A 17,217-nucleotide genomic window follows, 5' to 3' on the forward strand; every position below is an offset into this window, starting at 1 on the left:
TTTCCCACATGCGTTGTAGGCTCTGAACGAACCTTTTTTTTTTTTTTTTTTAAGAGTTTTGCCTATTGCTCTGATCTGGCAGTAGTAGCCTCTTGGTGCCCCCGTTTCTCCATAAATTTATGCTTTGTCTTTTTCATCATCTTTTTTGGGGGTTCTCAAACAGTTCTTTTTCTCCCTGACGTTTGAGGGAGCGAGATGATGCTTCACTCATCTGAGGATGGGTTTTCCATGGCTTTCTGCTACTGGAGCCACAACAGAAGCCTACCCTCAAGGACCTTGAGGGTTTTTGGACTAAAGATGCGACAGATTTCCCAGTCTCTCACTTTGTGGTCAGGATGGAGGCAGTAGATACACTTTTTGTGTGGGGTCATCAACGTGAAGTCTCTTCTTCCCACAGCTGCCACAATCTCTAAACAGACCTTTCTTAGCCTGCTGAAACATGCTAGAATTGTAAAAGCAAAATTTTCTGAGAGAAAAATTCCTGTCAGAAAGGTATACTGAGCAGAGCTCAGGGAGACTCCCTTCACACGACGTGCGGTAGAAAATTTGAGGGAAAGAGCCTCTGTTGGGCGTGTTCTAGAGGGTGTCGACGCCTGATTGGCTGAGGTTCAACTTTGGGTCTTTTTTTACAAAACGACATGGATAGACTATAAAAGAACCTAAGGAGTATAGAGTGTATAGAGTGTACTGTTATGAGTATTTCAGGTTACCGTGAGACTCCCACCTCGACAACGGGTATGATTCAAGCATGTGAATCTATGAAAGATCCAATACTGGAGAAGCCATTTTACCCATGTTCTGGACATAGGTCACCACCTATGTCCAGCTACAGAATGCTAACTCTGAACATGGGCATGTTTGGTATCAAATATGTCAGAATCATATCCCAATACTGTTGCCAGTATTGGTTGTATGATTACATGCACTCTGGGGGCTCCTTGAAAGACTCCCCCACTGTTGCTCCTACAAGTCTTCCAGGGTTTTGCAAGCACCCATGCGGCTGCCACCCTCCAGACAGGTTTCTGCCCTTCGGCAGCTTAAGCAGGGGAAGGCAGAACAAAGAAATTCCTGTGGGAGAGGGAGGAAACACCCCAAACCTTGGAAATAGGTGTAACATGTCTTGGGAGGGGAAGCATCCCCAAGCCAAAGGTAGGCTTTGAAGGGCACATTTGGAGCCCTCCTTGAATAAATCAGCTCTGCTGCGAAATGGGACAAAGGAAAGGGGAGTAACCACTCCACTATCCATCACAACCACAGGGGTGGTGCCCAGAGCTTCATCAGGTGGCCACTTGATTCTGCCATCTTAAAACCAAGAAGTTCAGAGTCCGCTGGGAGAATCGGAGTGGCCAGGTCAGACAGGTGACGTAAGTGACCCCATCTGATAGGTGGTCATCGTGCAAAGTGACAAAGCCCCCTGTAAGGGCTATTTAGGGGCTACCCTCCATTGCTGGTCCTCTTCAGCCTTGTAACTCTTCTTCTGTCAGGGGGTTTGCATTTGCCAAGGCTTGTTGTTGGTCCTCATGACTGCTGACCTTTCTGTAACCCGACGACTGACTTGGGAAATCACCTGCATGACTCCAAGGACTTCTCTGCAGCTCCTGGACTGCACAGATGATCTTCATTTTCCCCTGTCGACCCAGTTCTTCATCCACAGAATGGTGGGTAGTGGCTCTTGACCCCGTCTGGATACTTTATTGTGGACTGGACTCTGCCCTCTTCTTTTACAGGTCCTCTTCTTCCACAATCCACCTTTGGGTTCCTCTAGTCTGGTCCTGTTCTTACAAATTTCCTTTTCTAAGTCCCCTTGTAGGCCTATGGGAAAACCAGGTAACTTACCTCTGCTGTCCAGGTTGCTGGGGGTCATCAAGTACTCACCTATTGGGGTCCTGAGTTCTTCAAGCTCCCATCTAACTATTCCACATCCTTGGGTGGAAAACCTAACTTAGCATTCCTCTATTTTAGTATATTGTTTGTCCCTCCCCTAGGGCCCTAGCTATTTTCTACTATTTCTTGCCAATGCTTGATGTTTCCTAGGCTAATTCCTAACTATTACTCTGTGTGTGTGTGTGTGTGTGTGTGTGTGTATACACACACACACACACACACACACAGTGTGCGCTTACCTCCAGTTGTACTCTATAATAATAATAAAGTGCCTTTATTTTTGCAACACTGCGTGGGTACTTTCAGGTGTGATAAGTTGCTGTGTGACTGCTGTGGTATTGCAAGTGATTTACACTCCTCCTAGATACGTCTTGGTTGCTCCTCCACAGATACCTCTAGACATCCCTGGCTTCCTAGATACTGTCTTCATTCACTAGTAGGGGTTGTCTGGACCTGGCATAAGGCGCCAACACCATAGGTGTCCACCACACACCAGGCCAGCTTCCTATAGTATTCACCAGAAAGATTTATACCATAGGTAACTAACTTGTTCAACTTCTGCAGTGGCGCAATACATAGCTTTGCTTAGTTGCATTTGTCTTCCACACAATAATGTGAAGCACACAAAGCACTCTCTTGCACCAGAACACCAAGGAAAACGTGGAGTCTGAAAATATGTCAAAAATAAAAATCTGCCCGGGAAATATTTAATTAGGTATTAAAATGATATAACAAATGTAATATTTCTAAAGAGGGAGACAGTTGATAACACCAATTTCGAACAATGCTTATGTAAATTTAAAAAATGCTTTATTTTATGAAACCACAAGCAAGACAAAAGAGTGTGGTATCTTACCAGCAATTATACAAGGAGCCGAAAAAGCCTTGCAATTTTTCCAGATGTGTTTTGTATTCCGGTGGATCGTCAATATAACGCAGAGTATGGTGAAAATCTGCATTAGGGAGATAGAAAAAAATACATTTTTCTATTTAAAAAAAAAGGCTTGATAGAGAAAAAGAATGTACCACATTCTGGTTGCGCTGCCTTGTGGGGGAGCACATTTTCCCAAAACACATAACTTCACACTTGTACACTTCACTATAAGTAAATACAAGCATCTAGCATTTTTCATGGTTGTAAGAGGGAGTTAAAAAGGCAAATAAAAATGAGCTACTCGTAATCCTCTTTCTGGATTAAAGACATTTTCCTTCAAGATATGCACCTGAATTCGACCCATATTTTTTTTCAAAATGTACATAAACATTTGTAAACAAAGGCAGATGTATACGTAAAAGCCTACCTCCAGGCTATATTCATTGATTATCATTTGGTATTTCAATTAGAAAAATACCTTGAGCTGGCAAAAAAATACAGGGAAGCCCAAGAAGATTTTGAAAAATTCAGAAGGGTGTTTTTTTTTTTTTTTTAACTTTAGCATTTTATGAAGCATTACATACATCAAACCTTTGAGAAAATGGTCAGAGAAGTAGTTCAGTCATAGGTACATAAGACATCTGCAGCTATACAAGGCATACAAGTTCGATAGAGGAAGGAGCACGGTGTGTGTGCAGCCTCCTGGCAGGGGGGGGGCATGGTACCTGTCCATCCTCGCCATGTGCAGCATGCAATAGAAACCCCCCTCGTATGCTCTCTAAGGTGAATGTGGAGTTGTGGCAAAGGCCCGTAAGTAAAGAGTTTAAAATAGCAAGAGCAGAGCTCTTTTTGGGACTCTCACACAAGGTGTGTGATAGAAATACATAAGTCTTTCTGGTTGATATTCTATTAACCACAGATTTCTCACCTTGTAAATATGCGACAGGTGTCAGACTGGATCCAGAAACTTTCATAGCAGTACATCTGTGCACTGGTAGGTGGTGTCATGCAGTCCCCATGCCAAAGTCTTTCTACTCCAGAAGGGACGAGCAGAGCCACCTTTAAGCACCACCCATGCATGCTGAGGGCAGTTGCTTTATAAGCTGTCTGTGCCTCAGCCCAGCCCATCAGGAAGCTGGCCTGATTAATGTGCAATTATCTAGACTTTTGAACGTTTTAGAAGGAAAAAGAGTACTGTTCATAGAACGGGGAATGTTTTTACATTGAGTATCCACCAGAAAGATCATTACCTCAAGTAAGTACCTTGTTCTTCTGATGGATGCTTCTAACTATTGTTTCCTCACCTTGTGAGTAGATACTATAGCAGTAACTCCCATGGAAGTTGGTCTGTGAATTGTCTCAGGCCAAAACAATCTTGCAGGACTGAGCGAGCCAAATGCCTACCTCGACAAATATAACTATCGAGACAGTAGTGCTTCATGAGTGTGTGTATCGATGTCTAAGTAGCTCCCAAATAAATGTCCAGGACATGTACCCCATATGGCAAAGCAGTAGTAGCAGCTCTTGCCCTGGTGGAATAAGCCTGTAAGCCTTCTGAGGGCTGCTTTCTCACCAGTAACTAGAAAATCTTTATGCAGAGAACAATCCATTGACAGATGGTCTGTTTTTGCAATGTCTTGAGCTTCTTTGCTCCAGAAAACCCAACAAATATTTGATTGTCCGTTCAGTGGTCCTTGGGACAATCAATATAGAAGCTTAATGTTCTTTTAGGGTCCAAATGATGGAGTCTCTCTTCCTCCTTAGAGGGATAAGGCAGAGCAAAGAATGCCAGAAGAACGATAGCTCACTCAACATCAAAAGAAGAAACTACTTTCAGCAGAAATGAAGCTCAGGTCCACGAAACAACTGATCATGGAAGAAGGTGGTATACAGTGCATTGACAGAGCCTGGAGCACACTCATGTCTAGCTGACGTTATGGAGATGAGAATGGCTGTCTTTCAGGGCAGAAGCATCAAGAGCTAACTGTGCAGCGACTCAAAATGGGCGAACATAAAGAAAAAGATAATTACGTTCAGACCCACTGAGGCATTACAAAGAGTTTTGGTGGGGCAAAATGTAAATGTTTAAAAAATCTCATCACAAAGGTGATTTCAATAATGAAGGCTGATCCGTCAACAGCAGAAAAAGCTGAAAAAGATGATAAGTAAACATTAACAGCATCTAAATCAAGCTTTTGCTGGGCTAGGTACAGAACAAACAATAAAACTTCTGTCAACTTCACGTGTGAAGGGTCAATTGGTCAGTTGCTGCAGCAGTTCACAATGACTGCCATACACTGATTCTGTGGTGGGATACCTCGCAGCCAAGATGTAAGGAAATGCCTCCTTGGCATGGTTACCCCCCTGACATTTTTGCCTTTGCTGATGCTAAGTTACGATTTGAAAGTGTGATGGGACCCTGCTAACCAGGCCCCAGCACCAGTGTTCTTCCCTAAACTGTACCTTTGTCTCCACAATTGGCACAACCCTGGCACCCAGGTAAGTCCCTTGTAAATGGTACCCCTGGTACCAAGGACCCTGATGCCAGAGAAGGTCTCTAAGGGCTGCAGCATGTCTTATGCCACCCTAGGGACCCCTCACTCAGCACAGACACACTGCTTGCCAGCTTGTGTGTGCTGGTGGGGAGAAAATGACTAAGTCGACATGGCACTCCCCTCAGGGTGCCATGCCAACCTCACACTGCCTGTGGCATAGGTAAGTCACCCCTCCAGCAGGCCTTACAGCCCTAAGGCAGGGTGCACTATACCACAGGTGAGGGCATAGGTGCATGAGCACTATGCCCCTGCAGTGTCTAAGCAAAACCTTAGACATTGTAAGTGCAGGGTAGCCATAAGAGTATATGGTCTGGGAGTCTGTCAAACACAAACTCCACAGCATCATAATGGCTACACTGAAATCGGTGAAGTTTGGTATCAAACTTCTCAGCACAATAAATGCACACTGATGCCAGTATGCACTTTATTGTAAAAATACACAGCGAGGGCATCTTAGAGATGCCCCCTGAAAACATGCCTGACTTCCAGGGTGGGCTGACCAGTTCCTGCCAGTCTGCCACACACCAGACATGTTGCTGGCCACATGGGGAGAGTGCCTTTGTCACTCTGTGGCCAGGAACAAAGCCTGTACTGGGTGGAGGTGCTTCTCACCTCCCCCTGCAGGAACTATAACACCTGGCGGTGAGCCTCAAAGGCTCACCCCCTTTGTTACAGTGCCACAGGGCATCCCAGCTAGTGGAGATGCCCGCCCCTCCGGCCACTTCCCTCACTTTTTGCGGCAAGGCTGGAGGAGATAGTGAGAAAAACAAGGAAGAGTCACTCCCCAGTCAGGACAGCCCCTAAGGTGTCCTGAGCTGAGGTGACTCTGACTTTTAGAAATCCTCCCTCTTGCAGATGGAGGATTCCCCCAATAGGATTAGGGATGTGCCCCCCTCCCCACAGGGAGGAGGCACAAAGAGGGTGTAGCCACCCTCAGGGCTAGTTGCCATTGGCTACTAACCTCCCAGACTTAAACACATCCCTAAATTGAGTATTTAGGGGCTCCCAGAACCGAGGAAGATAGATTCCTGCAACCTGAGGACCAAGGAGGACTGCTGACCTGAAGCCCTGCAGAGAAGACGGAGACAACAAATGCTTTGGCCCCAGCCCTACTGGCCTGTCTCTTCACTTCAAGAAAAACTGCAACAGCAACGCATCCCCCAGGGTCTAGAGACCTCTGAAGCCTCAGAGGACTACCCTGCATCTAAAAGGACCAAGAAGCTCCAGAGAACAGCGGCCCTGTTCAACAAACCTGCAACTTTCCAACAAAGAAGCAACTTTTAAAAACCACGTTTCCCGCCGGAAGCGTGAGACTCTCCACTCTGCACCCAACGCACCGGCTCAACCTGCAGAAAACTAACCCTACAGGGAGGACTCCCCAGCGACTGCGAGCCCGTGAGTAGCCAGAGTTGACCCCCCTGAACCCTCACAGCGACGCCTGCAGAGGAAATCCAGAGGCTCCCCCTGACCGCGACTGCCTGCTTCAAGGAACCCGACGCCTGGAAAACACACTGCACCCGCAGCCCCTAGGACCTGAAGGAACCAAACTCCAGTGCAGGAGCGACCCCCAGGCGACCCTCTGCCTAGCCCAGGTGGTGGCTACCCCGAGGAGCCCCCCGTGCCTGCCTGCATCGTTGAAGAGAACCCCCGGGTCTCCCCACTGATTCCTATTGAAAACCCGACACCTGTTTGCACTCTGCACCCAGCCGCCCCTGTGTCGCTGAGGGTGTACTTTCTGTGCCTGCTTGTGTCCCCCCCGGTGCCCTACAAAACCCTCCTGGTCTATCCTCCGAAGTCGCGGGTACTTACCTGCTGGCAGACTGGAACCGGGCACCCCTATTTCCATTGAAGCCTATGTGTTTTAGGCACCACTTTGACCTCTGCACCTGACCGGCCCTGAGCTGCTGGTGTGGTAACTTTGGGGTTGCCTTGAACCCCCAACGGTGGGCTACCTTGGACCCAACTTTGAACCTTGTAAGTGTTTTACTTACCTGTGAACTTAACCCTTACTTACCTCCCCAAGGAACTGTTGATTTTTGCACTGTGTCCACTTTTAAAATAGCTTATTGCCATTTTTGCCAAAACTGTACATGCTACTGTGATTATTCAAAGTTCCTAAAGTACCTAAGTGAAATACCTTTCATTTGAAGTATTGTTGTAAATCTTGAACCTGTGATTCTTAAAATAAACTAAGAAAATATATTTTTCTATATAAAAACCTATTGGCCTGGAATTGTCTTTCAGTGTGTGTTCCTCATTTATTGCCTGTGTGTGTACAATAAATGCTTAACACTACCCTCTGATAAGCCATGTGCTCGACCACACTACCACAAAATAGAGCATTAGAATTATCTCTTTTTGCCACTATCTTACCTCTAAGGGGAACCCTTGGACTCTGTGCACACTATTTCTTACTTTGAAATAGTATATACAGAGCCAACTTCCTACACAAGATGACATCAACAACCACAAAGGGAAGGTCAAAGGTGGTCAACAGCTGCTGCACAATCTCCAAGGCTAGAGATGCAAATTGAGCAGGTCGGGGTGCAGTATCTTGTCCTGCTGCAGCAATAAAAAAATCCTCTGGAAGTGGCAGCTTGATAGAAGGATAGATGTCCAAATCCACGACGTCTAGGTACCACACTCTAGAGGTTCAACCTGGAGCCACTAGCATGACTTGTGTCCAGTCATTCCTGATCTTCTACAGAACTCAGGGCAAGAAAGCAAGTAGCGGGAAGGCATACAGAAATCCCAAGCTCCATTCTAGACGGGAGGCAACGTCCAAAGAGAGCTGCTTTGGAAACTCCAACGCACATAAATGCTGAAATTGGGCATTGCAGGTGGTAGAAAAAGTACTGAACCACAGTTCTGCCCTGTAGGAAGCTGGTTATCTATGTAGTGTACTGAACGTAAGGTGGCACTATGCAGATAGTCCAGGTGACCCTTATTGGTTTACAGCGTTAAAACAGTAATACCAAATGCTCTCTTTTGTAGGAGTATGGGTGAGCAGTTCAGCTTATCAGTGGGTAGTACTAAGCATATGTTGAATACACAGAGTCAATAAATGGGACACACACTCAAGCAGAAACTCGAGACCAATGTTTAGAAAAATATAGTTATTTTTAAAGAATGTTTAGAGGGCCCCATGACACCAGAAGAAGAGATTAGTCTGGCAAAAGAAGAAGGACCAAGAAGAACCAAAGAAGCGAGAACTGCGGACTGCTGGCGGACTTTGGCGTGAAACCCTGCCTGCTTACCTGCTCCTGTCCCGACAATCTTGACAACCCAAATTAGTCCTGTAGCTGTGTAACCCCCAAAAACCTCTGAGGGCCTCCAGCACTTCACAAAGCCATAAGCATCTCCCTTGATGTGGAGGAGCCACTTCCCTGCACCAACCGCAATGTCCTGATCACCGTTCGGCTGACTAACGGGTCCACCGATGCAGCAGCCACCCAGGAGGTGGCCACCGTGCTCCAGGAGAATGACCCATCTCCCCACCACATGAGAAGACCCCAGGAACTACTGGAGCTGTCCTGCACCCATACCTGGAGTCCCACACCCCTTGCAGCAAACAATGCTTGTTTGAGTCCAGCCTTGACTTAAATATCACAACCAGAGACATGCCATCAAGGAATGTCAGCATCGCAGAAGTCAGCACTGAGGGGACCAGCTGCCCTGTTTTATCTCCTTTTTGCAAGTCCAACCGGAAAACGTGGGTGCCTTGATCCAGGAGCACCCAACGACCAAAACCAGCTGCACCCAAGCTCCATAGCCTGGGTCCACGACAACCAATCGAGTTCCCTTGCTTCCAGGACCCCCACTGACCGAGCTCCCCAATTAGGAGCTCCTGATTTATTCCCAAGTCCCCCTCTGCAGCCTGTTTCCAAGCAGGCCCCCTCTAGGCCAGCTGTGCAGTGCGATCCATCCTGCACCTCTGCACCTGGACAACCAAGGGCAGGTAAAACTAAACTGCTGGTGTTCCTTGTGACCTTGGCCCCTAGCACCCTATGTGCTCTACGAGACCAGGGCTTAAAATACTTTATGCTGTTCCCAGCACATTTATGAGTGGTAACAGAGGGGAAAACTTGGCACTTCAAACCCCCTGAAGAGGCTTGGGACTGGCTTGATGATTGGTGGTCAGCTGGTATTGCAAAACCAAGAAACCAGTCCAGACAAGCCTGACACCTCGGACTCCAGAGACATGCAACTTGGGCAGAGGTCACCGCAACATCAAGCCACGAGAGTGGAGCCTCACCAGGAACTTCACAACAAATGGACGGGTGGTACAGGATGAAATGAAGAGCCACTGAGACCTGTGTCACAGCAATGACTTGGAGTGAAGGGAATCACCTCTTCTTCCCTTTTTTCCTTACTTTCCCCCCGGTTCCCTGTGTGTAGGATGCCAGCCCGTCTGCTGAGGTCGCCACAGCTGATCAAGTTATCCATGCACAGATGACTCTTGGTAACAAGTGAGCACTCTGAATGGGGTGTGGTGGGGATTGTTCGTGGTCGCAACAGTCACCTGTTTTCTCAGTAATAGTTCGGGGGAACAGGCACTCTGCAAATTTGGGGGGTGGGCACTTCTAAGTCCACTATGCAGGGAGGAGGGTACAGTTCATGGGTTTTGATTGCATTCTTGTTTTGTTTTTGACAGTGAAGCTATTCTGTGATAAATTGGAACTGACACTAAGTAAACACAATTATTTCTGTATGTCCTACCAACTACTAGCGTGGAGACCAGCTGGACAGTCGAGGTCTCCTGATCACAAACACGCATGGGTGACCCCTCAAACAGGTGTAAAATAAAACTTCTCTCCTGGAATGAAAACAGCCTGGGAGATAACATTTAAAGAGGAGTTGCAGTTTATTAAACATCCTATACCTAATATTGTTCTGTTCCACAAGAACCAAATGATGGGCAACACATATTGTGCACTGGATAGATGTGGATATAAAATGGCCATACATGCAGGATACACTACTAGTTGCAGGGGAGTGGGGATTCTCATACGAAAGTCACTCCTACTACTCATCCACCAAACTTGGTCTGACACCCAAGGACGATATGCGGCCCTCACGGGGAGATGGGAGGGTGTGACAATGTGTGCTCAGTTTATGTCCCGCTCTGTCTCCAGGACTTACTATTGCCTGACTTAAGCTCCCTTTCGCTCTAATGCCAGAGGGTAAATTGCTATTAGGGGGTGGTTTTAACTTGGTGCATTGTGAGGAGCAAGACAGCTTACCTACAAGACACACAGGATCCTCCTGTTACCCATTACCATATTTTCTTACAGCCCTTGGCTTAACTGATCTTTGGCGTGCTTTAACTCCAGACTGCAACACTTCACTTTTCACAAGGGGGCTCATGGCAGCCTCTCCCGGATTGATCAAGTCGACCATTACTCAGACGTCCAAGATCTAGCCAGGGGCATTTCAAATCACTTCCCGATTTAAGTGGCCTTTACTCTCCACAGGGTTCATGAACATTGAGAAATCTTGCTCAGTTCCTGGTACTTCAAAGTGCCACATATCTAGGAGAGCATTATAGAGGCAACAGAACACTTTCACCGAAAATGAGGCCTTAGCCAACTTACCACAGACAGACATTAAAGGGCAGGGCCTCTCTCTGATAGTAGGCCACAAAAGAGACCAACGAGCTAAACTTGAGATCCTTGAAAAAGTGTTGCAGGAACTAGAGAGGGATCCCCGACACAAGACTCGACTGAACCTACATGTTTTGCAACTAAAGCAAAAAGAATATACAGATAAGGCCACTGATTTCGCCAAAATGAGTCAGAGAAACGCAGCACTGCCTCTATGAGGGTGGTAACAAGGCGGGCAAACTCCTAGCCTGGTTAGACAACAAGGAACAGACAGACCACTGTGAGTTAGAGGTACAGACAAGCCCTGGGACACTAGTGAGAGAACTACAAGTTGCAGCTAAGGCCTTCGCCACTTACTACATTCAGATATACTCCCAGGAGGTTCTGCCACAGCGGTACAATCCAGGGTGCTCCTTGCCAACATCTGTATCCCAACCCTTGAACAGTCTGACAGAACTATCTTAGAAGAAGAGTTAACTAAAGCTGAGATAATACGTAATCTTATTCCGGGCAAGGCCATTGGCCCAAACAGCGTGCCAATCAAGCGCTGTAAGCTAATGGCCTCAAGACTAGCCCCTTACTTGCTGCGTATTTTCAAGGAGTGTTGGCATCTGAGAGCGCTGCCTAGGGACCAATGACTAGCTACCACTGATATCTCTACAGCGGGAAGGAAACTGAAGATTGTGCCTCATACTGGCCTATATCCCAACTTAATGCTGAGATGAAAATCAGAACAAAAGTGATTGCTTCCCGCTTACTCAACGTTGTCACAACTCGTCCACCTAGACCAATCAGGCTTCATGCCATGCTGAAGTACCACTCTTAACTTGTGGCGCCTCCATGGTGTGCTGAGGCAGTCTAACAACTTACAAGGAGAGTATCCTAGTACTCGCGCTCGACACTAGAATAGTGTTTGACACAATGAAATGGTTCTACATGCTCGAGGTCTTGATCAGACTGGGTTTTGGTCTGCGCTTCTCATTAGCTGGGTGAGAAGCCCATTAGCTCAGGTGAAAGTCAATACCGGGCTGTTGTGGGTTTTTAGCCTCCAGCGTGGCAATCGTCAGGGTTGGCCGGTCACCGCTTCTTTTTGCCCCGATGGTAGAGCCCTTTAAGGCCTGGGTCAGACAGGATCCTGTGGTCCGTGGACTATACTGGAATGATAACTGAGAGGCAAAAATAGCATTGTATGCAGATGACATCCTGTTATATGTTACAGACTTCGTCAATATGCAGATCATTACCAACTATGGCCACTACTAAGGCTATAATATAAACTGGAAAAAATCTTGAATCTATCTCCTGCAAGGCCGAAAGCCACGACTGCCCTGGGACTGCGAGGCAACAATAGTCATGAAAAGATTTTGATTCCTAGGCATATATCACGACCTATTCTACATCAAAAACCTCTTATCACCACTGAATAGACTGAGGCAAAATGTTAAGCCCTGGAGGTCCCTGCCATTGTCTCTTCTGGGGAGAACTTCCCTTTTAAAATGATGTCCCTTCCTTGTGTTTTTTATGTTGTACAGAACACACCCTACCTGGCAACATATTTCTGATTTTAAAGCCACTGAAAAGGAACTCAAAACACTGCTCTGGGATGGGGGCCCAGCCAGGATTGCACTACACAAACTCACCATGGGGTGGTACGAGGGGGGGTGGCCTTGCCTGTCATCCAGAAGTACTACTGAGCAGCACAACATACCACTGGCAACAGTTAGGCCTATCTCCCCCAGACAATCCTGAATTTCAGATAGATAGGTTCATTATGCAACCATAGAGGGGAGCTGTGACTCATTGGAGTATTATACAGAATACAGGGTCATGACAGCACCTGCTAACCAGACCACAGTGCCAGTGCCCTAAACCTAAAGTGTATGTCGAATTGGCTGTACCACACTGGAAATGGCTAACTTTAAGTCCCTAGTATAGGGTACCTTTGTACCCAGGGCAGGTACGTTAGAGGGGTACTGTAGGAAGTTGGCTCTGATTATGCTATTTCAAAGTGAGAGATAGTGTGCACAGAGTCCGAGGTTTCCCCTTACAGGTTGATGGTGGCAAAATTAGATAATACCAATGCTTGATTTTGTGGTAATGTGGTCGAGCAGTAGGCTTATCAGAGGGTAGTGTTAAGCATTTGTTGTACACACACAGGCAATAAATGAAAACACACACTCAAAGACTTACTTCAGGCTAATAGGTTTTTATATAGAAATATATTATTTTCTTAAGTTATTTTAGAACCACAAGATTCAGAATTCATTTAAGTACATACATTGTAAGGTACTTGTCTAAGGAAATGCCTCCTTGGCATGGTTACCTCCTGACGTTTTGCCTTTGCTGATGCCAAGTTATGATTTGAAAGTGTGCTGGGATCCTGCTAACCAGACCCCAGAACCAGTGATCTTTCCCTAAACTGTACCTTTGTCTCCACAATTGGCACAACCCTGGCACTCAGGTAAGTCCCTTGTAACTGGTACCCCTGGTACCAAGGGCCCTGATGCCAGGGAAGGTCTCTAAGGGCTGCAGCATGTATAATGCCACCCTGGGGACCCCTCACTCAGCACATGCACACTGCTTCGCAGCTTGTGTGTGCTGGTGGGGAGAAAATGACTATGTTGACATGGCACTCCCCTCAGAGTACCATGCCAGCCTCACAGTGCTTGAGGCATAGGTAAGTCCCCCCTCTAGCAGGCCTTACAGCCCTAAGGAAGGGTGCACTATACCACAGTTGAGGGCATATGTGCATGAGCAAAATGCCCCTATAGTGTCTAAGCAAAACCTTAGACATTGTAAGTGCAGGGTAGCCATAAAGAGTATATGGTCTGGGAGTCTGTCAAACATGAACTCCACAGCACCATAATGGCTACACTGAAAACTGGGAAGTTTGGTATCAAACTTCTCAGCACAATAAATGCACACTGATGCCAGTGTGCAATTTATTTTTAAATACACCCAGAGGGCATCTTAGAGATGGCCCCTGAAAACATACCCGACTTCCAGTGTGGGCTGACTAGTTTTTGCCAGCCTGCTAGACACCAGACATGTTGCTGGCCACATGGGGAGAGTGCCTTTGTCACTCTGTGGCCAGGAACAAAGCCTGTACTGGGTGGAGGTGCTTCTCGCCTCCCCCTGCAGGAACTGTAACACCAGCAGAAAAAGCTGATAAGTAACCATTAACAGCATCTAAATCAAGCTTTTGCTGGGCTAGGTACAGAACAAACAATAAAACTTCTGAAAACTTCACGTGTGAAGGGTCAATTGGTCAGTTGCTGCAGCAGTTCACAATGACTGCCATACACTGATTCTGTGGTGGGATACCTCGCAGCCAAGATGTAAGGAAATGCCTCCTTGGCATGGTTACCCCCATGACTTTTTTTTGCCTTTGCTGATGCTAAGTTATGACTGAAAGTGTGATGGGAGCCTCAAAGGCTCACCCCCTTTGTTACAGTGCCACAGGGCATCCCAGCTAGTGGAGATGCTTGCCCCTTCGGCCACTGCCCCCACTTTTGGCAGCAAGGCTGGAGGGGATAATGAGGAAAACAAGGAGGAGTCACTCCCCAGTCAGGACAGCCCCTAAGGTGTCCTGAGCTGAGGTGACTCTTACTTTTAGAAATCCTCCATCTTGTGAGTGGAGGATTTCCCCAATAGGATTAGGGATGTGCCCCCCTCCCCACAGGGAGGAGGCACAAAGAGGGTGTAGCCACCCTCAAGGACAGTAGCCATTATCTACTGCCCTCCCAGACCTAAACGCACCCCTAAATTCAGTATTTAGGGGCACCCAGAACAGAGGAAGACAGATTCCTGCAACCTAAAGAAGAAGGAATGCTGACCTGAAGCCCTGCAGTGAAGACGGAGACGACAACTGATTTGGCCCCAGCACCAACGGCCTGTCTCCCGACTTTGAAGAAAACTGCAACAGCGACGCATCCAACATTGACCAGCGACCTCTGAAGCCTCAGAGGACTGCCCTGCATCCAAATGACCAAGAAGCTCCCGAGAACAGCGGCCCTGTTCAAAAGACTGCAACTTTCTGCAAACAAAGAAGCAACTTTTAAAGACCTCACGTTTCCCTCCAGAAGCGTGAGACTTTCCACTCTGCACCCGACACCCCCGGCTCAACCTGCGGAAAACTAACCCTACAGGGAGGACTCCCCGGCGACTGCGAGCCCTTGAGTAGCCAGAGACGACCCCCCTGGTCCCTCACAGCAACGCCTGCAGAGGAAATCCAGAGGCTCCCCCTGACGCGACTGCCTGTAACAAGGGACCCGACGCCTGGAACCAGCACTGCACCCGCAGCCCCCAGGACCTGGAGGAACGGAACTTCAACGCAGGAGCGACCCCCAGGCGACCCTCTGCCTAGCCCAGGTGGTGGTTGTCCCGAGAAGCCCCCCCTGTGCCTGCCTGCAATGATAGAGTGACCCCTGTGTCACTCCATTGTTTTCTATCTAAAACTAGATGCCTGCTCGGCTCACTGCACCCGGCCATCCCTGTGCCGCTGAGGGTGTACTTTGTGTGCCTTCTCGTGTGTCCCCCCGTGCTCTACAAAACCCCCCTGGTCTGCCCCCCGAGGACGCAGGTACTTACCTGCTGGCAGACTGGAACCGGAGCACCCCTGTTCTCCAGAGGTGCCTATGTGTTTTGGGCACCTCTTTGACCTCTGCACCTGACCGGCCCTGAGCTGCTGGTGTGGTAACTTTGGGGTTGCCTTGAACCCCCAAAGGTGGGCTGCCTATGCCCCAGGACTGGGACTTGTAAGTGTTTTACTTACCTCCTAATCTAACCTTTACTTACCTCCCCCAGGAACTGTTGATTTTTGCACTGTGTCCACTTTGTAAAAATGGCAATAAGCTATTTTCAAAGACTGTACATGATATTGTTTTCATTCAAAGTTCCTAAAGTATCTAAGTGAAGTACCTTACATTAAAAGTATTAACTGTAAATCATGAACCTGTGGGTCTTAAAATAAACTAAGAAAATATATTTTTCAATATAAAAACCTATTGGCCTGGAGTAAGTCTTTGAGTGTGTGTTCCTCATTTATTGCCTGTGTATGTACAACAAATGCTTAATACTACCTTCTGATAAGCCTACTGCTCGACCACACTACCACAAAATAGAGCATTAGAATGATCTACTTTTGCCACTATCTTACCTCTAAGGGGAACCCTTGGACTCTGTGCACAGTATTTCTTACTTTGAAATAGTATATACAGAGCCAACGTCCTACAAGGAAGAATCAAGAATAGTAGCTTATCCCCCTTTCTGAAAACAGAAAACTCTACTGCTTCATTTGCAAGCATGATGAGAGCTTCCTTTCTTAGTAAGTGACGATGGGGGTAGGGGGTGTACTCCTCTTGCAGGGTTGTCTGGTGGTTTCTGCACAAATTCTAGAGTATGGCCAAAAGCGAACAAGTCCAATACCCACTTGTCCGTAGTTATCTCCCTCCACTGGGGTAGGTGGTTGGAAATCTTCACACTCACACGATATTATGTGATGTTTGTAGCAGGCACCCGAAAAAGGTCACCGCTTGCGACCCGCATCTCTACCCTGGGGAGGTTGCTTCCGGCAAGGGTCATGTTTGTCATAGGCCACTGCGGAGGCTGACGGTACTGTTGCAGGTAGCCTTGCCTGTACTAAGACTGAAAGGGCTAGAACAGCTGAGGACTAATATGATTCTCGGCAGAAGGAGAAACCCCTTCTACGGATCCCCCCCACCCCCACCCCAGAAGGGCAGTTTTCTATGGTGCAGGGTTCCCAGGGATCTAGGAGTATCTGTGTTATACTTTATTGCTAGCAGCACACCATCAATGTGCTTTCCAAAAAGCATCTCCCCATCTTAGGCCATATCTTGAACCTTCGACTGGACCTCCAGCCTAAAAGATGTAGACTTAAGCCATCCTTGGTGTCTGACAGCCACTCCTGCTAGCTGACAGAAGCTATGTCAAGCGTGCAGTCTATCACCTCAGAAGAGGTATGTTCTCCTTCTTGAAGGATCTTCGCTGCTTCTGCCTTTTTGTCTTCCAGAATAGGGTCTACGAGGTCTCTGATATCAGACCACATCTGCCTATCGTAGCGGCCAAGTATTGCCAGCGAGTTAGCTGCTCGCACTACGATGGCAGATATGATGGAGAACCTCTTGCCCACGTTATCCAGACGTCTGCCCTCTTTATCTGGTGGAGTGTAAATAGTGGCAGGTGGCTTCTTGGAATGGCGTTGTGCCACTTGCGATATCACTGAGTCCGGTTCGGGATGCCATGTAAAGCAGGCTGGGGAGTCTTCCAGGGCTTTGTATTT

The 17,217-nt window shown here is 47.4% G+C and overlaps 1 protein-coding gene across 2 annotated transcripts in view; it reads right to left on the bottom strand.

The window, feature by feature from the left end:
- LOC138296807 (exportin-5-like) overlaps window positions 1–17,217 on the bottom strand; it is a 1,394,731-nt gene that overhangs the window by 705,396 nt on the left and 672,118 nt on the right. For both annotated transcript variants that reach the window (XM_069236253.1, XM_069236252.1), the window contains exon 22: window positions 2,741–2,837. In XM_069236253.1, the coding sequence (XP_069092354.1) occupies window positions 2,741–2,837 (97 nt within the window). The remainder of the gene's footprint in view (window positions 1–2,740; window positions 2,838–17,217) is intronic.

The sequence above is a fragment of the Pleurodeles waltl genome, chromosome 5 (assembly GCF_031143425.1).
Source record: "Pleurodeles waltl isolate 20211129_DDA chromosome 5, aPleWal1.hap1.20221129, whole genome shotgun sequence".
Classification (NCBI taxonomy): Eukaryota; Metazoa; Chordata; class Amphibia; order Caudata; family Salamandridae; genus Pleurodeles; species Pleurodeles waltl.